We start from the raw sequence: 23,146 nt of genomic DNA on the forward strand, positions 1-23,146 counted from the left end.
CAGCAGGAAGCATCTTCTAGCTGGTCTCGGACTGCGCTGAGGTGGCATGGTTTAGCTGCTGTTTGACCAATTTCAGCATTTGGACTTTCTGAAAAATCTTTCCTTCTAAAGCTTTGTTTAGGTAAGAGCAGTGTTAATGGATTTTTTTTAAACTTTTCATTTGGTATTCCTAAAAGTGAATCATTTTGGTAGACTATTAATTGTCTTGTGTCAAAGTGTTGGGTGTCTTCAGAGATAAGATATCCTACTGGAAGCATTTAAACCTCTAATGACATTTTTAAATGCTCTTTATCATCAGTTTTTTTTATTATTAAACCCTGATATTTCAGTTTATTTCAAAGTTCTTAGTTTTTCACTCTGATGAATATGTTCTTTTTCAAGATATTCAGATGGATAATACTCAAATCATGTCTCATAAATGCTCTTATTCTTGTTGCAAAGTACAGACAAATGATGAAAATGATTGGGAGAAAATTTTGGGAACATCACTGACTTCATCTCTTGTTAAAATCAGGCCTTAAGTTCACGATGACTCTCTGTTTGCAAGATGTCACCTTCTATCTCATGTTGTGCCCCCAAATATGTGAAAATTGATATAATTACTTGCATGTATTTTAACTCATATCATCTTTTTAGATTTGGAATTAGATGTATTTCATATATTTATCAGCACAAAGACCATGGACCTCTTTGTGGACTGCTATCAGCTTAGTGTTTGCTGAAGATGAGGCACATGTCAGCTAGTAATGAGTCCTTGGAGATGGATGTATCACCATTTTAGGACTGCAGGGTATAATGGTAAAACCACGCAATCTGTAACAGTTCTTCACCAGGCAGCAGCCGGCAGTATCAGAGGGGTAGCACCAGCGTCAGATAAAAGAGAGAGCTAGAGAGGGAGGGAGCAGGAGAGAGAGGTAGAGTGATGAGTGAGCAATAGAAAGGAGAAGCTGGGTAGAGAGTGGGTACAGACATAGAGAAGAAGCCGGTGAGGGTGAGACGCCGATGCACATCTAACTAGGGGTGTTTTCCCTTTTTTTTGTCTCTATTTCCCACCTGGGCTCCCAGCGCTCTCCAGGATCCGATGATTACAGGGCAGCTGAGCAAGCCGCTGCTCTCCCTGCGCAGCGACATGAGCGCGGCAGAACTCCGGGCAGACGACAAAGCGGCCACCCCAGACAGCGATCTGAATGACGAGGCCCTGCTCCTGCCCTCCGAGGCCACGGACAGAGAGGGCACTCCTAACAAGCTGTATGGTAAGTCCACTAATACCTCTCATCTCTCCCTTCTCCTTCATAATGCTACTGGCTGAGGTCTGGTTTCAGCAGCGGTGAGGTGGAAACAGAGAGCTTCCAGTGCTGGGACAGGTGTCAGCAGTGGCAGGCAACAAACTTCGAGTTTAAGTGCAATGATTGTCAATGTTTTGCTCTTTAATGCTTAGTTGTGTTAGTATAAAAAATGCATTTTATGTTGCTTTTGTGTGTTGAGATGTTTCATGCACCTTCTTTTCAGATTTCTTAGAAAAGCACTTCATTTTTATAGGGGACAGTCTGTTATGGTTACAACAGGTAATTGTTTTGCTGAAATGTTCCTCAGAAAGATGCAGTACATATTAATTAAATACTTAAATACTCAAAAAAGTATTAGTGGATAATTTTATGCTTTATTATTGTTTGTTTCATGGCAGCAGCTGTACATTCATCTTGTTTACATAAAATCTGCTCAAAACATTAACCGATCCATAAAAGTCAGATTTTGTCTGTCAGGATATTTTACCTCAAACCCACTTTTACAGCCCTTGTGGTATTATATCATGTAAACTTTTCTTAAATCTAAAGGAGTACATTTTATATTTGTCATTTAAACATTGATGGGGCAAATTATGCAGTTAAATCATAATTTGTTAATTGTTCAGAAATTAAAATCCCAGCTTTTAGCAAATATTACATCAGCACATCAGTTAAAATATTATTGTTTCTAGATTATTGCAGTCTTCTTTATAGTCATTTTAAATTTATTCAGTCATTTTGGCATCATCTACTGCAACTGATCTTCAAAATTAGTCAATTTCTAAATCAGCATGCCTCATTATTTTTGCAGTTTATCTCATTAATTGAGTATTCACACACTATTTTGATTGTGTTTAAATAAGTATTTTTATTATGAGCTGTTCCAGTCATGCAGACTAATTCAATCGCTGTGCCTTGTTATGAATCAGTAAGCGTAATGATATAAATTACCATCTAGCACATTTTCTAATTATTTGTTTTAATGAGAAATGTAATGCAGCCCTAAAGTTTTTTCATTAGAGACATTTTTTAATCATTAAAATTAGAAATTACTGTATAATGCATTTCTATCACATTAAAATGTCCAGTAGCTGCGTATTTAACTTGTTTGTTCTTCTGTAGAGAGCTGCAGAATTTAAACTTGAATTAATATATTTAATTTTAAGAACATTATGTGCACTTAGTATTTGTGAACTTTCTTCACCTCCACTTCATTTCCAAGACAGTGTTGTTATTTGCTTATGGAAACCTTAGAAGGGGCCATTGAAAATAGTGTGCAAAAAAACTTTGAAGGATTTAATATAAAGAGCAGATTTGCTTAACAAATTATTACCTTTTACCCTTTTTGTCAAGTTTTAAAATTGTTCTCTTGTTTTGATATGGATGCAAGGTGACAAGTGACAAAAATGCTTCTCCAGTGTTGAATATTTATACAACCTGTTGTCTCTTCTGCTGGTGGCCGTCTTGTTGCACCATGTCTTAGTTAAACTGTGTGTGTTCTTGTCTACATGTACACCTTAGTGTGTTTATGTTGGAGAGATTTTGGCATATAATTGATTTATTGGTGATTATGAATTTATACTGCAATAACCAGTGCATATTTTTTTTAGTTTATGATTTTAATGAGAGCTGTTAATGTGTGACCCTATCTGACCCTCTCGGTGTGTGCGTTTGCTTCTTGGGAAGTGGCAGAGAGTAATATAGAGGGAGTGCCAAACATTTGTGAACAAAATAAAATGAGAATCTGGAGGAGGAATAGCCAAACATTACTCTCAAACCTAATCAGCGAGAGTTCAGCTGTCTTTTAAATCCTTATTTCAAGAACTACCAGAGGCTAGAGGCTTCTAAACAAGGACTGTGTACGACAGGATTTGTCTCCAAAGTATTGCAATTTGGTTTAATAAGCATCAAGCTTTTGCTTCTTTCTTGCTGTCTGATCAGTTTCTATGACTCTCCTCCTGCTTCTCACTTGCTGTTTTTGTTTCTTTTTTGTGTATTGCACCTTAAACATTGTTAAATGCCTTGCTATTAGTTTTTATGTGAAGTTATTAAACTTCTACATAACAACTGAATATTTGTCAATGAAAATTATGCAAGTAACATATAGCTTCTTCTTCTGCTCATTTCTGGAAACCATAACATTTTTTATGTTTATTTTGCACTTGGAGTCCGCTGATGGCTTGTCATCATACTGCACGTTGCTGGTCATGTCTGTAATGTGGATTTTAAGGAGGTGGGGGTTAAGTCTGCCCAGTGGCAGGGCCCTGGGCTGTGCCAGCGGCAGGTTTGGTTTAGGAAGCGCTGCCCACATGACCTGTCAGAGAGCGAGGCAGGGACCAGTGAGGAGATTTGGCTCAGTTGTGTCTTTTGCTGGGGGGAGATAGGAAGGAGAGAGGGAGAGAGAGTAGTGAGTTAAAGAGGAGAGGCAACTTCTTTCTCTACACCTCCTTAAATTCTGTCCAAATAAAGGGAAAGGCATGGTTATAGTGACTGTTCACATATATTCTTAGGCATGAATTAGCGTGGTAATTGTTGCTGCAAAGGCCATTTTGTTTGGTATTTAGCTGAAGTTCAAGTGAACATTTGTGAGATTTCTAACTGTAGTTGATGGATTATATTACCTGCTATGAATTGAGTCAGGCCCGTGAAGTCTCTCTAAAACCAACTGAGTGTAACACATGTGGCCAAAAATCAAAAACACTAGATTATTTTACTTTCTGAAAAATGGAAATGTTGAAGATGAGGAGTAATGTATCTGAATGTATTTTGCATATTGAATGGCTAAATAAAAACTAATGTTAACAGTAATTTTATCTTTAGTTTTGGCATAGCAGTTTACATTATTGTTATCTGGGTTATATTCATTTGCATTTGTGTTTACAGTAAACCTTCAAGGTTGCTGGGAGGTTTAGTTAAGTTTGCAATTCTCACCAGTCCTTTATTAACATTAGGAACAACCCTGAATTTAACCTTTAAACTAGACCTCAGTGGTTTACTTTAAGCGGCTCTTCACCATATTAAGATTCCCTTTTGTGGTGAGATAGCAAGAGATGGTAGTTTACTTTGGATGCCTCAGTTTCAGAAGAAAGGAAAATGAGAAATTCTATTTCTCAATAGAATGCTTCAATTTCATGACTGACAGATGTACACAAGCTGCTTATCACCTGCACAAAAACAGCACACACTAATACTCTCAAGGAAATGCAAATCATATTGAGACTTAATTTGCTACTCCAGAGTTGAGAATGAGGCGTATGTACAGATGAAAAAACTGCAGTTGGAATAGTGTTATGACACACACACATGCATACCCAGTGTATTCATAACACATCTGTGAAAGTTTGCATCGTTTGAGTCAGGATTGAAGCAGTTATCTGTACTTTATAGTCATAGTGATCTGCTGAGAACAACCTATAGCTGAAGAGTTACAGACTCCTAGAGAATATCTAGAGTTGTGCAAGAGCCTCCTGCCACTGTGAATATTTTGGACAAAAGGTTTCCTTTACTTCCTGTCAGCTTATATCTATATACACTTTTAGACATTTTGGACTACAGTGTTGAACAGTTATGAATCATCACTGCAGCAAATATTTGCTTTTACTCTGTGAATGTTGATATGTCTGCACACATGTGCTATGTATGTGGGTTTTTTTTTTTTATTTAAAGAGGCTTCCTTCCAGAGTTGATGTATGATTTTAGCTTTAGTGCCTTAACACTAAGAGTTTGTGCCACTATGAGATGGAGAAGTCACTGAGAGACAATGAAAGTAGCAGACATGTTTGTCTACAGTAAATTGTGCACCTTCTCCACCCACCGCCACATGCTTACTGCAGTGGTGAAAGGGTTGTTCTCCTCCTAAAAGCTTGCCTGTGCAAATAGTCTTCCACTTCAGCTAACAGGGGCTACAAGGCACCAGCAACATCCTGCCGGCTTGTATTTATTCCAAGTAGAAGTGGACATTAGGTGGGAAAGCTGTGGTTAGTAGGGCAAGCAATTTTTTTTTTCAAAGGACAAGATGGTGTTGGGTGCATACAGTTTCTGTCTTCTCTTCTCAAGCAAATCTCCCCCTTTCAGACACCAACAGACAAGATAATAAGACACTCAGAGCACAATTCCGTATTATATTCAGCAACCAAAGGCTCATCTCTTGTCAGTTTGCATTTACTCTCCCAAGGATGTGACGCTTCTATCATCATGCTGTCAAAGAGAGCTAGGCTGGAACGACAGGAGCACTCATTTCATACACTTACTGTCTACATAAAATGGTCTGCACTTATACGGATTCTGCCAAAATGGTGGAACATTTTCACAAAGGTCACCTAGACACCCCCTCTCCAAAAGAGCAAAATGAATCTTTTCATTGATTCCTGGTATTGGAGGTCATTCAGAACAAAAAGTTTGGCCCAAATACCACATCTGCTGTAATGCTGCACCCTGCTTTTATGTTTTTACAGGCTTATTAGACTTCACTTACAGTCAGCTTGTATACTGGATCAGTGAAACTAATTTCAGTTGGACAATTCATCGTGTCACTCACACAGTATGGTCATCATTTTGGAGAGTACCTAGAGTTGTGCCATTAGAAAAGTTTTAAATATGTAGATTTAAACAGTATTAGCATTGCAAACTTTTCATCATTTTTTGAATTTAGCGGGTATGGATCGTGGTTAATGGGTTTAACTGCGATATGCCCAAATTTCAGAATACCACCTGGGTTTTTAATCTAGTAAATGTGACTAAATTAAGTACGATGACACTCAGAAATGTTAGTTTGCATATACAGGTGATATTGCTTTTGAGTTGATGGTGAGTATTGTTTCATAATACAGAGCTCACAAGAAAAGATACGTAGCTGGAAAAACACTGATTGACTTGGTTTGATTTCACATTCATCTTCTAACATTTCTTCCTGGTAGAAAATGGTAAAGCACACTGATTTATTGAATATGTACATTTGTCAAATTGGTATATGTTGTAGATATGGGACAACACTACTGTTATTCATTCAAAACTCTCCTTTGCACTCCTTTCCACTGCAAATTCATACACACATGTAAACACACACGCACCCACTGCCAGAGGCACAGGTTCTTATTATTTTTGTGTAATCAGCTTAGTGGGCAGGATGCGTGGTGGGATAGGCTGCTTGCCGATGCAAAGAGCCTCATAATGTTGTGTGGTGAGGTTAAGTAATAAAGTGGCATAAACTCTGTGCTGTATGGGCCACACTGAGTAAATAAGGGTGGATAAAGAAGACTGTGGGGGAACAAGTCTCTCCCTGGGAGGTGGATCTCATTATGGGGATTTCAGCTGTCTGTGCAAACTTGAAAACTAGCTTAATGCATGCCTATAAAGCAAGTGTAATACATTTGCTAATGTGCCCGTCGTGCCCATGGCCACAGCAACACAATTACTGTGTTGCGTGGAGGACAAGGAAGGAGGACGAGCACAATGCAGACTTCTTGTTTTCAAAGCAAATGGCAGCAAAGGTCATCAGGTTTCATGGATGCTTGGATATGCAGAAATGACTTTTGAGCAACAAAACTTTGAGCTTCAAAACAACTGACAGTATAATTCTCCCCATTGTTTGTATACTTAAAGTTAAAATAAACTACACTAGAAAGTGTTCCAGAGAAAAGTACATTACAAGTTCTATAGGTGGACAGCTGTATAGAAAATAAATTGAATTTCAATATGCATTCATTTTAGTTGTACACTTTCTTTATGTTGGGAAATCATTTTCAGAAAAAAATGTTGTGTAGCATGTGCTCCATAACCAGTATCAATAAGCCTTTCATGTAGAGCTAACAAAGAGGCGTCACATCTCCTGGCATGGACACGCTTGGTGTTGTTGAGATGTAATTGAAGCTGCAAGGGTCACATTTTCAGAATAGAAATTACAGTCTTGTCTTTGACTTGTGTGGCGTGAACCAGAGATGCATCCCACAGCCCTTGTGTCCTTCACAAGCCTTTATTATTTATAACGCTCGCTCTTTGAGCAATGACCAGTACTAATGCATAACCTTCTGTCCTTCTAGCTGATTCGCTTCCTTTGAAACCAAAGATTGAGGCAGGAGAAGTGGGTGTATGGTAGATGAGGCTGGGGTGTGGGCGGACAGAGGGGGGAGCATATACTGTAGGGCAGTGGAGATCCAGGCTATCCAGAAGTTATTATGTTTTTTCCCTTTATATCTGAGGATGTGGAATAACACCGTGATGCTTCTTTTCTCCAGAATAGAGTTATGGGCTTCAAAGCAATACTATTTCCTGACATACCTCTTTCCACTATTTGTCTGCTCCACCAGAATAATGCGCTGGGGTGTGTTTTTGGTACCTGATTATTTGCCTTTTTCCACCTGTACCCACTCAGTTTTATAACTATCGCCACAACAGGGGCATACGGTAACAACTAATACAGGATTATTTCCAGATAAACTCATTTCTAGATAAAGTCTGTTTAGCTCAGGTTCAGTGGAGTCTTGTGCAGCCTGTATCACCTGATGTTATCCTGTAGTGATTGAGCCTTTGCTGCAGCGCTGGTGTGATCCATTGTTATTATACCTCAATGACAGAAGGAACGGCCGAGGAAGAGGGAGGAGAGGGGGTTTTGAGGGGGTAAGAGGTAGAAAGTGGGACATAGGCAGCATTAGCGCCAGATAGCCTGGGGGGCCCAGGCTGATGTGTCAGGCATGACATGTGGGTGTCTAGCCCCCCACACACAAACATACACAGTGGACTGCCCTCACGCTGCACTGGCTACTTCTAAATGTCCCTGCAATTGAGCAGCTGCAATGCAGGAGGAACAAAAATCAAAAGGACACTTTTAACATGATTACAGTTTCAACATTTTGGCTTACTAGTAGAGATGCAAGATTTTTTTTTTGATTATTAGGTCATAACAAAAAAAGAAAAATGGCCATCACAATTTGCCAGTATCTAAGATATTTTTTTCAGTAGCTCATTTTGTTGAGCCATCTCCTAAACTAAAAGACAATTCAGTTCATAGTTTGATAAATGGCCTAAATGATTAATTGATTGTCAGAATTGCTGCCAGTTAATTTCTTCAATTGATTAATGGAATAATTTCACGGTTAGTCATTTAAAAAGCTGTTACAACTACACTTTCGTAATGCGGAACTTGTTTTTCTTGAAGTCGGAAGTAGGTCTGCAAATGAAAACCATTGTTTTCTTTATCTATTAATCCACAGTTGATTATATGGATTAATCATTCAATCCTTTTCACTATAAAACACCAGAAAATAGTGAAAAATGAAAAATATCTTGTTTTGTCTAACCAGCAATCACAGTCCAAGAAATTCACTTTACATGATGTCAGGGTAGCTGGGACCACAGAGTGACATTTTTGCTTAAAAATAAAATTAATCAGTTATTAACACTTTATTATTTTTCTGTTGATTTTTAACTTTTTCACTCTAGTCATAAGAGCCTTCTATTTATACACAGACAAAGTAGAGAGGTACAGTACATCAGAGTGAGGGCACAGGGCTGCCGGCAGCACAATCCTATTTACAGCAAATATCATTTAAGTAATTTAGTAGGAGGAGCAATAGGGAAGGAGGCATCTGCTAAAAGGCTTACAGCATTCTAAAGCTAGTCTTCATCTCAGTGTCCCGCCTTTGCTGATGGTTGTAAAAGGATGAAGAATAATTTGGGTTGTTATTTGCGTCTTTCAGCCCTGAGCTAATCGGGTTGACATTGCTTTGGGAATGAGGAGGACGCTCCATAACAGATGCGCTCATGTGCAAAGTGTCCCAAGTCCCCCCGTGAGGATGCAACACAAAAGCCCTCCTCATCTCCTTCCTCCCCAACTTCCTCCTCCATCCTTCTACCTTTCTCCATCGTCCTCTCTCCATCACACCATCTTTCCTTCTTGACCTTTGAAATAGGCATTGCCTCTTGTCACCAATTTACCTCTCTCTGGTCCCTCTTGTGCTTGTGCTGCTTCTATCTTCACTCCAGCATCAAAGAAGAGACAGGTAAGAGCTGGAGCACAGCACTCTCATGTCAGAGAGCCTTTTGGTGAAGACCTGTGGTCAAGAGAGCTTAAGTGTTGGAGCACAGGGCCCTTACTGCTTGAAGCATTGTTTGTATGCACATTCCCCACCCATTCATCAGCTACTGGGACTCACTTCTACAGATTTGTACATTTAGAACATTTATGACAATTCATTTTTTACTCTATCTCATCCATTTTGTCTTTGCCGGTTCGCCTTCTTCCTCTGTCCTCCGAGTCTTCCCCCCTCTGCTTGTGTCTTAACAGCAGCCACAGAAATAGTCACAGAACTGCAGAGGTGTAAAATCCCCTCTGCTCGGCAGCACCTCCTCTGTAACTCCTCAGCTCCATAATTTCACTTTGTGCCAGAATAATGAATGAGAAAAATTATTTTCTCCCCTTAAGGTCTACGCCCTTGGCTATGAGGAATCAGTTGTTAATGTTGGAGACCCAGAGAGATTGCTGTGGCCTCTTCTCTCTCTTGCCCCTGCACTTGGCTCTTAATTAATGAAATGACAGCAATCCTAGCAGCAGCAATAGCCTTAATGTAGCTAATAGTGTTACAGTCAGCCACTCAAAAGTCAGTCTCTGGTGATTTTCTATCCCCAGAAATACTATTGACCTATCCCTAGCAGCGTCTCCACTCCAGCCTCTAAACAGAGTATTACTTCCCTGCCGGTCCAGAGGGAGCCATCTGACTAAGAACACCTGGAGTTATTGGCAGCAGATTATGCCCTATGTTATTGTTGAGGGCTTTGGTGGGAGTAATGAAACACTGAGCTAAATCACTGGTGATTTTCGCTCTCTTGCATTCTACAAGGAGTTAAGTAAAACACTATAAAGCCCACTACAGTAGTATAGGCTGCTCTCTTCTATACAGCACTTGCCAGTTGTGTAACATTACATTTTGGATTTTATTTTCCAGGCTGCTTTATATAGAAAAGTGAAATGATGTATTGCTCTACATCTCTTTCACCTCTCTGCACTGCCACATCAGCTTTCCAAGTAGTATTAACAAAATCAATGGTCAAAAAGCTGGGACAATTGATTGCATATTGATGGAATTAAACCTTGTGTATGATGTGGGTTGTTGTTTGTCTGGGCCCATCCTGTCCAACATAAACACTCCTAATCAACAGCACAACACACATTTGATAATGAAAATCATATTATCGTTTTGTGCTGTAATTACCACTACTGCGATCATGCCACTCAGAGTAACAATTAGGAATGTAATTAACTAATAATCTTAAGCCTTTTTAAATGTGTTCACATGTGAAATTATTTTCCATGGATTAGATTTCAGTGGCAAGATGACTGACAACATCTTAACAGTGAACACATGCACTCAGCCAGACATTTTCAAAAGGACCATTATAAAAATGGGGGTTGGCTGTTCATTCTGAATAGCCCTGAATCGTTACTGGGCCTTTCTCGTACATTTGACAACTTACATAATGCATTTCCACTAAAATAGCTTAAGTGTTAAAGCTTCTTTTATGGGCAAAAATTGATTCATAAATGCACCGAGGCAAAAGCTAACATGAACACAAAGCTTTCAATAACACCCATTTTATTCAGACTGTCAGTGTATGAAGTGGTTGCATTAGACAAGGTGGCATGCTGATTGCTTTATGAAATCCAGGCTAATTGTTTTGTGGCATAGTCCTTGGGGCACCCTGCATTAAGACAGGCAGAATGAAGTCAAATAAATATAGCTCTTTGCCCCCCCAATACACACACACACACACACACACTCGCCCTGTGCCTTGTATGGCATTGGACGTTGCTCTCCAGTGGCCACTTTGGTGATCAATGAAAGAGAATTTATATAGTAGTGGATATTGGCAATATTTCCACGACATAACTCACATCAAATTCTATCCTGTGCCCTTTAATAAATATAATCATTTTATACTTATATATACTTGCATAAAAAGTATTTTCACTGAGTGTCTCATTGTGTCAGCATCAGTAGGAGTTTGGAGTTGAGACTTGTTTGATGTTATTAAAGCCATCCCCTTAGCTTCATGAAAAATGTGCATATATGTACATTTTACAGCTAAAGAGTGTGTTTGTTTTTCCAGTGACAACAACAGCCATTAAATAGCTCAGGAGATTCAAAAAGAGATGAAGCCTGAATGTCCTAGATAAATGTAAAGCTATGCCGAATGTGCGTTGCCTGGTTTTTCATCCGTTTGGCCTCTTCTTTCATCTCTTCTCACATCAATACATCCATTCATTCCATTTTTCCATTGTGTGACCTGTGTGTAATCACAGCATCAAAGGACTTTCTTTTTAGTACTAAAGGTTTGATCGAGACTTTCTCTTTTTTCCTGGATGAGGTATTAATCTCCATCTGGAAAACCATTTAAGAATCATTTACATTCGTTAAGTACTTTTTTTTTTTTTTTTTTTAAGAAAAGAAAAGCAAAACACGTGCAAAGGTTCTGGTAATAAAACGAATTGAAGATTGAGTCCCTGGGTGTCTCTCCTGTCAGCTATTTACAGTAATTTAGTTAAAGAAATTACACACATCCTTTGGGGAAAGATGTGCATGTATATTTATTTATTATTGATTTTTCTCCTGCGATAAATGTGTTAACATTGCTGATATTTGCAAGGGGATGAAGCTTTCTAAGTTATTGTGAAATGATGCAATGAAAGGCATCAAGGAATCAGCAAGTCTCCCATGCTGTTTATCAAATGGAATATATTATTCACAACCAATATCTTAACTACGGTCATGATCCATATTGTTCGGAGCTTTGTGATGCTATTATAAATTCTCATTGTTTTATTGTAGTTGAATGTCTTAATTTAGCTAATTGAATTTGTTATGATGATAATTAGGTAATTCACTGGCATTAAGTAGCTCAGTACCACTGCTGGGTTTATTATTGGTTTCACAAGGCAGCTGCATTTGCACAATTGCCTCTGAGATGCTGTGAAAGTTTGAGTTGCTGTAAATTAAAATCAGACTGTTTCATGTCTGGGGAAAAGAGATTGCTTTAATTTGATAAGCCCGAAAGTGAGACAATACTTAGAGACAATACCCCTAATGAAATTCAGTAAAAGGATGTCTGATAATATCCGCTCTTCAGTTTTCCAAGGAAATCTGAAATTTTTTAACAGATTATGATGATATTGTGCTTTATCTGTAGCTTAATATTGACTGTAATGGAGCCACAAGGTCTTTGTTGTGTTCTCAGATTGATCTTAATTCCACATACTGAGAGCACAGGGTGGGGCTATGCACTGTGTGATCCATAATGGGTGAAATAATTGCCGAAAATAGACTGGCTTGTCAAAATGTCCACTGCATTGCAAGGCTGATAAGCGAAAGGACCTTCATCGAGAAGCAGGGGCAGCCAGTCGGACGTAGAAACCAGCTAGAAAAGAAGGCTTTCCCTTGGGCTTTTACAACCATCAAATGCTTGAGGTTCATTTGTTAGGTCATGCCATTCACCAATTATTTGGATTTTATGTAAAGATGAAATGATTTTAGTTGGCAGAGTGGAGTTTAAAATATAATGCATAAATATTCTTGACAGGCAATGAGATCTTGCTTGGCAAGGCTATTCAATAGTACGTTTTGTCTGAAGCTTTTATAAAAGGAGTGTAAAACCGCTACATGCCCTGTATGTTTATCAGAAAAAAAAGCCTATTCACCCATGAATAAAAAGACACACCGCATCAGGGCTTTATTCTTTATTTAAAAGCTGCAATATTCCATTTAAGAAAATCGATCTTACAGTGGAAATGTGGTTACATTTTTTAAATTCATTTCCAACATTGTGAGGTTTATTGAGGCTGTGTGGCCTTCAAGCGCATTTGCACGTGTTTGGCTTGACTTCATCTACAGAATCCACTTTATTCAAGGGGAGAGGTGTTTTATGAAGAGACTACATTTAAAAAGATGCTTCATTTACTTTTTTGTCAGGGGTTTTGAATCATAGATTTAAAACAGGATCATGCTTATTAAATTCCAGATGGCACATAACCTTTTTGTAATATGATCAAAATGATGACATTGATGTTTCTAAAATCAGTCACTTTTACTGTATTATGTGTAAATTGACTTAACAATTGTGGGTAAAGGTTGTTTCAGTTTCTCAACTTAAAGCTTTAACATGAAATACTCTTGACTCAATAAAAAAAAAAATCTAAAGTTTACATTCAGAAGAGAAAATTCTTATAAAGTATTTAAGATTCCACTCAAAAGCTAATCTCTTTCATCAGGATTGTGTGGATGTGTGTTGTTCAGATTTTATAGAAAATGGCCAAACAACCCACCCATTTTTACCACATTTTGATTCAGATGTTGCTGTATCCTGATTGGTGCAATAGAGGTGTGAGATGTTATGAACAGCTTCAGACTAGTAAGATGACCAAAGAAAACAAATAAATACAGAAATCTCAGATGTTAAATAACCAAAACCATTTTAACTTTAACAGGCAATGTTGTATTAATGTAGAACCCCATTGCACTTAGTGGAGGTCAAATGATTAAATAATGGTTTAATAATTATGTAAGTAATTTTCAGGAAAAAATGCTTTCACCTCTTTGTCACTAAATAATATTAGCAGTGATTATATTGTGATTAACATAGTGTTATTTTGCACATTTTTCAGTGTGTAGAAATTATTACTGTAAATGCAAGGCTGACTTCTGATGAGCCGCCTTAACTGAGCACACCAAAAAAAAATCTGAGTAGAAAATCTATAGATCACTTAATAAAGATGCTCCAAATAAAAAGTGTAGCAACCTTGGGACACTGTTTGAAAGTCAATCAAAGCTATGTGCATCCAGGTTAAGGCTCATGTTGTAAAGCAGTGCAGTTGGCAGCAATAAAAAAAACCTGAGGCTGTCATTGTCACACCTGAGTGAGATGAATCAGTGAGAAGATATTATCCACTGTACTGACAGCCTGTCACTCAGAGTACAGAGGTCCTTGTTTATAATAGAACATAGTTTTGCCAGATTATATTTCTGCAGTGCAACACAAACTTATTCAAAAGACATTTATCCTTTGAACCGTGTTAATACAAAATCTTATCAACTCTCTTTTTTGAAGTCTCGTGAAAATCAATGTGACTTTGCTTTGTGTATTGTACCTTGTTTACAGGGTGTTTTCAATTTGTTTTACATTGTTCTTAGAGCGTGAACATATTTCAAACAAAAACATCACTTTTTTGAAGGGAAATCAACCTGAATATTGCTGTAGTGTCTTTTTTCACCAGTGTCCATATTCACAAGACTGTTGTTAGTTTTCTTTCATTAGTAAGATCTACATGCTCTTCACATTTAACTTTTTCAGCCAGTTTTCTGCTCTTTCAAACAGGTCCTTGCAGTTAATAAGATAAAATAATTTTTAGTCTAAGGTATTTTTCTTTTAGGCAGTCATTCTGGTGAAAGATATCATCCAACAGTTCTTTCTTTACTAGTCTTTGCACTCCACCAGCCTCTGTGTCAACAGTGAGCCGTTATGCGATCTCAATATCGTCGAGGTCAAAGGGTGAGGTTCAGAGCAGCCTTTCAGACCTCTCAGAGCAGCCCACACTCGGTGCACTGTTGGGAGATTCTGTGAGATAGGGATTGCTATGATATCTAATTGTCTGTGTCCTTTGCTTTCTCTGCTGCCATTACCAAGCTTATTATCATCTGTCTGCCTGTTCCACTCTGCTCTGCCTTCATGGCGAACAGGTCTACTTGTGTCTCATGGCTGTAGGCTCAGAGTCAAGTCACGGAGTGGGTTTTGATGAGTGATGCTCAGTGATGTAAATGGCTGAATAATATGGCCCCACTGTTTGTGGTGGAGCTCTATCTCTCAGCAGTAATCGAGGCCATTATGCATCATCCTCTATCAATGAGCCTCTCCACTGCTTGGTAGTTTATTCAATGCTACAGTGGTTATTGATATAACACTTGTAGTAAATATAAATTCCCCTTCTTTCCAGACTGTCCTGTGTAGGATCATCACAACGTGCTCTGTTCTGCATGTTTATCTACTCATACTGTCTGTGTAGATCTAAGGTGGAATCTTTGTTTTCAAATTTCTTTGTACATTTCCACATGGATTTCTGTTTCGTGCTCTTTCAGGGGCCCGTGATGGTTCGGTGCAGTCTGATGCCAGCAGCAGTCCTTCTGAGCAGAGTCAGCTTGGCCACTCTCATCCAGGATACCCGATGGGTCCACAGGTGAGCGAGAGGCTCTGTGACAAACTGAACCCAAACATGCTGTCTGATAACTTGTGGGCTAACATTTTAATTGAGGCTTAAAAGGTTTGCAGTCACCCGGTGGCACAAATAACCCCACTACAAAAGTTGAGATAGCCTCTTTTATTGTTGTGCTTACAGAGGAAAATTGGCATAATAAAATATTAGGCAAACTAATTAAAAGGTTTGAACTACTGAATCCAGGATTTTCAGGAAGCAGATTCAGTATAAGCTTAAGCATATCTCTAGAACATTAAATATTCATTAATACATAGGCACCAAAGTTTAAGGCATCTTTTGATGTCACTTATTAAAAGTTTAACTCTCAAAAAGTGCATCTGCTTCATTAGGACTGCTTGGATGTGGTTTGAACAGCGACCAAACAAGTGGCTGTCTTATATTAATAAAAGGTGAATGTCAATATGTAGCATGACCTTTTCCCGAATGAGTCCCGTCCACTTTAAACTAGTGAGAAGAGCAGAGAGAAAAAGAATTGGAATATCAGATGTGAAATGACAATGGTCCTGTGGCTGACTGATGTTCACTTTTCTGTCAGTTCTTTCCCTTTTGTCATCTTTTGTAATGTAATAAATTGACTCTTTGGTTGACTCTGAGGATCGTGTACAGAATACAAACATTCAAAGAAGCCAGGCTAAATTGTGCATGTCCTAACTGGTAAAACACACTGGAAGCGAGACATAAGTGCTACTGAAGAGTAATTCCGTTCAGTCCACACTGAAAGCGAGCGGCAAATCTTGAGTGTTTAAAGTCATCAGAACAGCTTTCTGTCTGTCGGCAGGACAGCGGCAGGACACAAAGTCTATTCCAGGCTGACAAACAACACATACTGGACATACATAGTTTTCATGAACGATCATCAGGAAGAAATCACGTTTTTATGTAGCCTATCAATTTATTGATTTTCCCTGGCTCTTTACAGAGGGAGAAAGTGAAACTCAAGCAGCCTGATCAGTCGTAACAGATATCGGTAGAAACATAAAACAACCGGATTTGTGTTATTTAAAGAGCTGACTGTGGAGATTACGCTTCACTAAACAGAGCAGAGAGGAAAAATTGACATGAAGCGTAAAAAAAAATGTGATGGCTCTACAGGACGTAGAGGACTTACTGCACGTCTCATGGATTCGCTGTGGATTGACCCATTTGATATAATGTAATTCTGTCTACAGCGTGAGATTGTCATGATTCGGTTCCGCTGCTTCCTGTCCGGCTTTTATTTTGACTTTACTTCCTGTTTTTGTTTCACCTTAGTTTCGGTCTTTTTGCGTTCTTCGTCACTCACATTGGTTTCACCTGTTTCATTATTGTTTGCACCTCTATTTAGGCAGCGTCCTCCCACCAGGACGCTGCCAGATTGTTCTAGACCCCAGCTCTGACTTTCCAGCATTTTCTTCGGTTTTGGTATTTTATGTTTCTGACCCGGACTGTTACCTTGGTATATTCGTTTCTGCTTTGCCCTCTTGTCTCGGACTGCCACAGTGTATGATATCGGACTTCCCTCTGGACTACGTATTTTGGATCACCTCTGTTGGATGTGTTTGCTGGCTCTGACCTCGGACTGTTAAGGACATGTGAGTTTTGTGTTTTCACCGTGTCTTGTATGGTTTTCTTTTGTTCAACGTTGGTTCTCTTAATAAAGAGACGGTTTTGTTTTACACTTCCTCGTCTGGCCATTTAATTGAGTTCACCTAACACTTTTCGGCCGCATTACACGCGCCGTTTCTGACAGAGATGTGTGTAGAAATCACTTCCAGTGTTTTACCAGTAAGAGTAATTTGAAAGACTGACAACAAACCTAACTCTGTACCTCAAGTTATGTTTAATCTGGTCACAATTAGAGTAAAATTAAGGCTTTTGGATGACAGTTTCAGTAATGAAATCACCTCCTTGACCTGCTTATATTCATTTTCTTAATGTACATGTGGTATGGGAAGCAAAGAAACAATCGCTGAATCGTACACTGTGCTTCATTGCCAGCTAAAATGAAAATCACAAAGTATTTTCTCATCACACATCATTTTCAGAGGTAATTGAGTTATAGCACTAATGAGCTGACAATAAAGGCCTTGTCAAAACAAGCAGGGGGGCAAAGAGCTCAAGCCTGCAGCCCTGTTAATAGCTCAATCAAGCATTGTCCTATCTGAATGGATTTATTGGCCTGGTGGCTCAGCGATGTTTAATGAACATCTATCTCATTAGTGTTGCTCAATGTCACTGCTCAACACACACACACACACACACACACACACGGAGCATCAGGTTTCCTCCACCCTCTTTAATAAGGCCTTGTCCCTGCACTCAGTGTTACTCAGTGTCAGGCAGTTCTCATCAGGATTAACAAAAGTGGAAACAGAGGAGGAGAGCAGTTCAGTTTCATTGGGTAGGTTGCAGGATAAGAAATCCCCCGTCAATCTGCTGCGAGTGGAGATAAAGAATGAGCTTAATTAAAAGCACTTTTCTGATTACACATACCCTCCCTGGTCAAAGCCACTGTTTTGATAATAGATACGAAACAAACACAAAAGTGAAGGCATCGCAAGCAGGCAGCAGTAGAGACTGATCCGCATCAGGCGGCAGTCACCATCTAATATATTAATGCTGTCAGTACAGTCTTTGTGAAGCTAACACTTTTCAGAAACAAAGGCGCTCCGCATGCCATACCCAATTCTCCTGTTCCAGGATCAATATGTTTTGATAGATTCTCACTCCAGAGCCGGATATTGTTCGAACAACCATTATCCAATGGTAGTTTACCCAACATGAATCCACCTTCCCACTCGCAGTTAGGATGACAAAAGTCTGCTATCTGGGTGATTATGGGCAATTTCTCAGTGCCAGAGCTGCCAAGCAGATAGAAAAGCCTATTCTCCCCCTGATAGGCAGAGACGCTGGGTACCACATCCAGTCCTGAATGGGGCTGCTTCCCCATCCAGAGTCGAACACACTCCCAGTTCTGTGCATCTGTGTGGCCCCTGGGAGACCACTTCTCAACACTCAGCTGTCAGGCCTGCCAAGCACTGTATCGCAGCTTTCCAACAGCACCTATGATGAGGAGGAGTGAGAGTATGAGGCAAAAAGGCAGAGGGTGAACTGCTTGTAAATCTTGATGAGTGATACTGTGCTGGTCGTGAAACCTTGCTGTGCAGCTGCAGAGTGGGACTAATTACAGTATGTTAATGCAATATTTATTTGTATCTTTGATTTTGATCTGTGTGTATGGTGTTTGCACCTCAGATGAAGATCATAATCAGTCTCAAAATGGCACAACAAGCAGCAAAAGACCAACAGCTCTTGCATGCTTTAACAAAAAAAAATCTCCAGACTCTGCAGCTGCCTGTGTGCCTAACAGCTGCCTGTACTGTAATGATAAATAAATCAGGGCTACATCTGATAATTGTAGAACTGTCTTTTAATGTTATTCTCTTCTATGTGAGGCTGTCTTTGCTGTCAAGCTTGGCAATCTCATTTTGTTTGACGCAGAGATGAAATGCTCAAAAAGCGTCTTTGATTATATGCTGCTTCGATTCAAGATTAAATTTAGTTTAAAACACGAGATTAAACATGTCACTTGCAGCTAACAAATGCGTCGCCTTTGTTGTCATCCTTTGAGAATTCTTTGAGCTGCCGGATTATTAATTCATTTTTTAAAAGTTAATGGCAAGTGTCATTTTGAATGCTCTCAGAAGCATCAGATACTGTCATTTGTTATGCACTGTTGTTGCATCTCAAAGCAAATGTTGAATTCTATACAGTGCATGTGATTACTTCAGTCAGCCACTTGCCTGTCTGAACTTTTTCCTTTAACAGCTTAGAAACACAAACAGGTAGTCATTTGTGTTTCATAGAAGATATTTTGTGGCTTTAAACCCATGTAACCTCATACCTTTGAAACTGTAATCACGTATGTCGTTGTGGGTGCAGGCCTTTTGCACTATGCAGGGTTATCACAGTGACACGCCTGTCACCTAGGAGCACCAGACTTGGGAGTATGGTGGGCTCTTCGTACCACTCAGCCTGCTATGCATCCTGTGCAAGCTGCAGACACACCATGCAAAACAGAAGCAGATAGCTGACAACTGGAGTTAAAGCCTTGTGAACTAAAGTCACAGTGGAGGAGTCAACAGCCCGGCCCTTACCTAGCGATGTCTAAAGGCTGCTTTACCGTGGACACGACACAAGCTGACAATGTACTTTTATTATCTTATTCCAAACAATTCAATTCAATGCTTGAATGGTAATTTTGGGGGATTTTGCAGCATCCCTTGTTTTGTACCTCCTTTGCAAATTCTGTATGACATGCTCCAAAGCTGACATAATTTGAAATAAGTTTTATGAGAATGAATGAAATTTAAGATGTCATTTCATGTGTATTCATGGAGATTTCAACCATGGTACAAACCTTCCCACTTCTGGCTTAGAACTGAAATGAAAAATGTGTTGGTATATTTCCAAACCCGCTTTCTCGGAAAATACATTTGAAGAGATCTTCTACTGTGCAAAATATCTCAGAGTGAAACTTCTGATAACATATCTTTTCCTCTACGAGTATGACTGCACCGATTCCACTTTAACTAATATGAATCAATGGATACATGAAGAGATGAGAGTGATGTGTTATATCCCTCATCAAAAGACTAAAGTACTGCTACGTTTTTTTTCTTTTCACTGTGTATTTCAGGCACATTTCTGTGGTACCAGGGATTTGTTCAGTGGGATGAGACATAAATCACTCTGCATTTCTGTGAAAGAAAAATTCTCAGCTCTTACACAGAGATCGGATTTGATCTCTGTCAGTACCAACGGCAGTATGTTTTGACTGTCACTCTGTAAAACACAGCTGTAAAACAAATGCATTCATCAAAACACATTGATTAATGTCGGGCTTGTGACATCGGGTCTCAATTAAGCATCTCAGGGCATGAAATAGTGTATATTCATGAGTTAAATGTGATGACTTTAGCCTGTATTTTACTTCTGTAAAACAGGTATTCTGCAGCATACACAAGTAGGACTGAGCAGTAACTCAGTATTATCATTTAAAGTATGGATTATAGAAAAATGTTATCATCTAACAAAATACTGGTGTTCTAGTTAAAACCATTCTTAGCAAGCTGTAATAAAAAAACAAACAAAAATAGTTAATAAAATGTTTGATTTTACACATACAGTTTTAACCCTTATCAATGGAGTTCATTAGTTAGATTATTTATACAATATTTTATAATTTTTTTACAGAGTGATATCTCTTCCTATTGAGATATGTCCTCAATAATATTGTAAAATGTGTTTTAACCATATCTCCCAATACTAGAGAAACAGAAAGTTTCTAATGGGATATTTAGCATTAACAGCTTTGTGTAAAGAGAAAAGGATGCTACTTTAATATGCTACATTATAAAAAATAATAGTGTCTTCTGATTGCAAATCCTTGCAAAGCACAGGCAGCACTTAGAGAGTGAAAATCTCTGCCAATGCAGAACAGTCTCCTCATAATGCCATTCAACCTAAGAGCAATATGATTGTTTAACCATCATACTATTATTCATTGACCATGAAAACCTACCCCTAGCATTTGAAATCACATTGATAACATTATTATTTTGAAAGTTGTACAAGAAAAACTATATTTCAGTAATGGTGGTTTTCTTCAGGATCTTGCTCAGTAACTTTTGAAGATATATCAAATTTGTTGACACCTTGCTGAGTCAGCAGAGTTTGAGCTAGAATTTGATCTTAGTCTATCGCATCATGTGTTGTGTCATAGTAGCAAGTTTTCTGTGAGCCCTATAAATTTGAACATTCGGTATCACTACTTCCCACATATTACTCGGATCAGACTTTGGTGTGTGGTAGATCTTATGATGTTATTGTGCAATTTTTGTTCTTTCTGCATTATGTATGGAGTTAGAAGCAAAAATATTGAAATTGCACCTATCTCACAATGGTGAAGAATCCTTTAAAAGATTTCTGGATTAAGATGATGACATGGATCACCACCAAAATAATGTACCATGGCCCATACCCTACTTCTCCAAAACATTTCATTCAAATCCATCTATAACTTTTTGAGTTACACTGTGAACAAACACAACAAACGCAGGCAAAAACATAACCACCTTGGTGGAGGTTATTAATATAATTATTGTTATTATTTTAAACAAACACATTTTAGACTTTCATTTACAGTAAAAAAGTGGCAGTTGCAGTGTGTTTTTAAAATGTGGCATGATTTTTCTCAAAGTATCTAAACCTTCGGAAAACCCCCAAAATAAATTAGATTTTCTGTTTATTTGATACCATGACAAGAAGAACATTAAGTTACACACAGCTACAAAAATGTCCAGGATAACACAATAAAATAAAGAACTATTTTTCCATGTATTGTATATTGCAACTGATTATATTTTTGGTGATACATTTAAAATTCCAGTGATTCTATGCATGAATCTGTTCATATGTGTGTCTTCTAGTCTCTCCTGGTGGCACAGCAGCTCGCCAGTGCAGTAGGTGGCGTGATGTCCGGAGCAACGCCAGGCATGAACCAGCCGATCCTCATCCCCTTCAATGCAGGTGGACATCTGGGCGGGCAACAGGGCCTGGTCCTCTCCCTGCCCACGGCCAACATCCAGAGCCTGGTGGCAGCTGCAGCTGCAGGTGGTATCATGACACTCCCCCTCCAGAACCTGCAAGGTAAGAAGGGAGGTAAAATGGATTTGCAGCTGCAGAAAAACAAAAACATGTGTTTGATGTTCCAGGAAGCAGGTGCACTCAGTTTCTCTAGGAAGCTGATAGGTGTTCCAAAAAGACACCAAAATTTTAAATCCTTTGTTTCATGGTCATGTTACCGTAATGGAAGTTTTTCTGTATTATACATGATGAGACAGTAGGAATTGTTACTAGTAATAAATACAACAAGTGTTGCTCCTAATAAGGGCTTGCTGTTTATCCACTGTATGATATGGAACAGTTTTTTGTTTTTTCTTCAGTAAAAATGCTTGACAAAGCTACTGACCAGGTAAGAATTCCTTCAGGGGTTTGTATCCCAGAAAGCCAAAGGATCGGCCATATTAATTACAGGTCATTGTTTTGCAGTGCAGCGCAAAAGCACTTTATGCCTCTTTCCTGTTCATATGAGTGCACTGTACTTTTCTTTTTTATCTTTTTTCCACCTCATCGGCTAATCCACATGGCTCTACTTATCTTTGTCTTTTAAACTTTAATGCCCAAATGTTCTCTTTTGATCGTAGTTGTAAATGGTTTTCATTTTAATGTTTAAAACATTGTCTCTTTTATGCCATTAAATTGAGGGATGGATGGGGAAACTGTCAGTCATAAATCTTGGATGAGTGAGCTGCACTAATGTAAAAAGATGCCAGGCTTCATGTAAAGCAGTGTTTTTAGGATGGAGATTACAATAATGTCGGCATGGCACAAAGTGCAGGGAAGCTTCCCTTCATGTGGGGAAATGGATGGACAGATGCCCTGAGTGAGGAAATGCGAAGGTAGAAGCCTAATGGACAAAAACATGCATAAATAACTGCACCCATGGCTGTGGGCAGAGCTTTTAATAAACCCGCATCTATCCAGCGAGCCCTTCGATGTATCC

At 38.8% G+C, this 23,146-nt stretch overlaps 1 protein-coding gene across 3 annotated transcripts in view; it reads left to right on the forward strand.

Moving 5' to 3' along the window:
• Window positions 1-23,146, forward strand: part of pou6f2 (POU class 6 homeobox 2) — a 77,970-nt gene that overhangs the window by 5,600 nt on the left and 49,224 nt on the right. For all 3 annotated transcript variants that reach the window (XM_020619784.1, XM_020619783.1, XM_020619785.1), the window contains exons 4-6: window positions 1,066-1,253; window positions 15,404-15,501; window positions 22,011-22,230. In XM_020619784.1, the coding sequence (XP_020475440.1) occupies window positions 1,082-1,253; window positions 15,404-15,501; window positions 22,011-22,230 (490 nt within the window). In that variant the 5' untranslated portion in view covers window positions 1,066-1,081. The remainder of the gene's footprint in view (window positions 1-1,065; window positions 1,254-15,403; window positions 15,502-22,010; window positions 22,231-23,146) is intronic.

This window comes from Monopterus albus, unplaced genomic scaffold (genome assembly GCF_001952655.1).
Source record: "Monopterus albus unplaced genomic scaffold, M_albus_1.0 scaffold226.1, whole genome shotgun sequence".
NCBI lineage: Eukaryota > Metazoa > Chordata > Actinopteri > Synbranchiformes > Synbranchidae > Monopterus > Monopterus albus.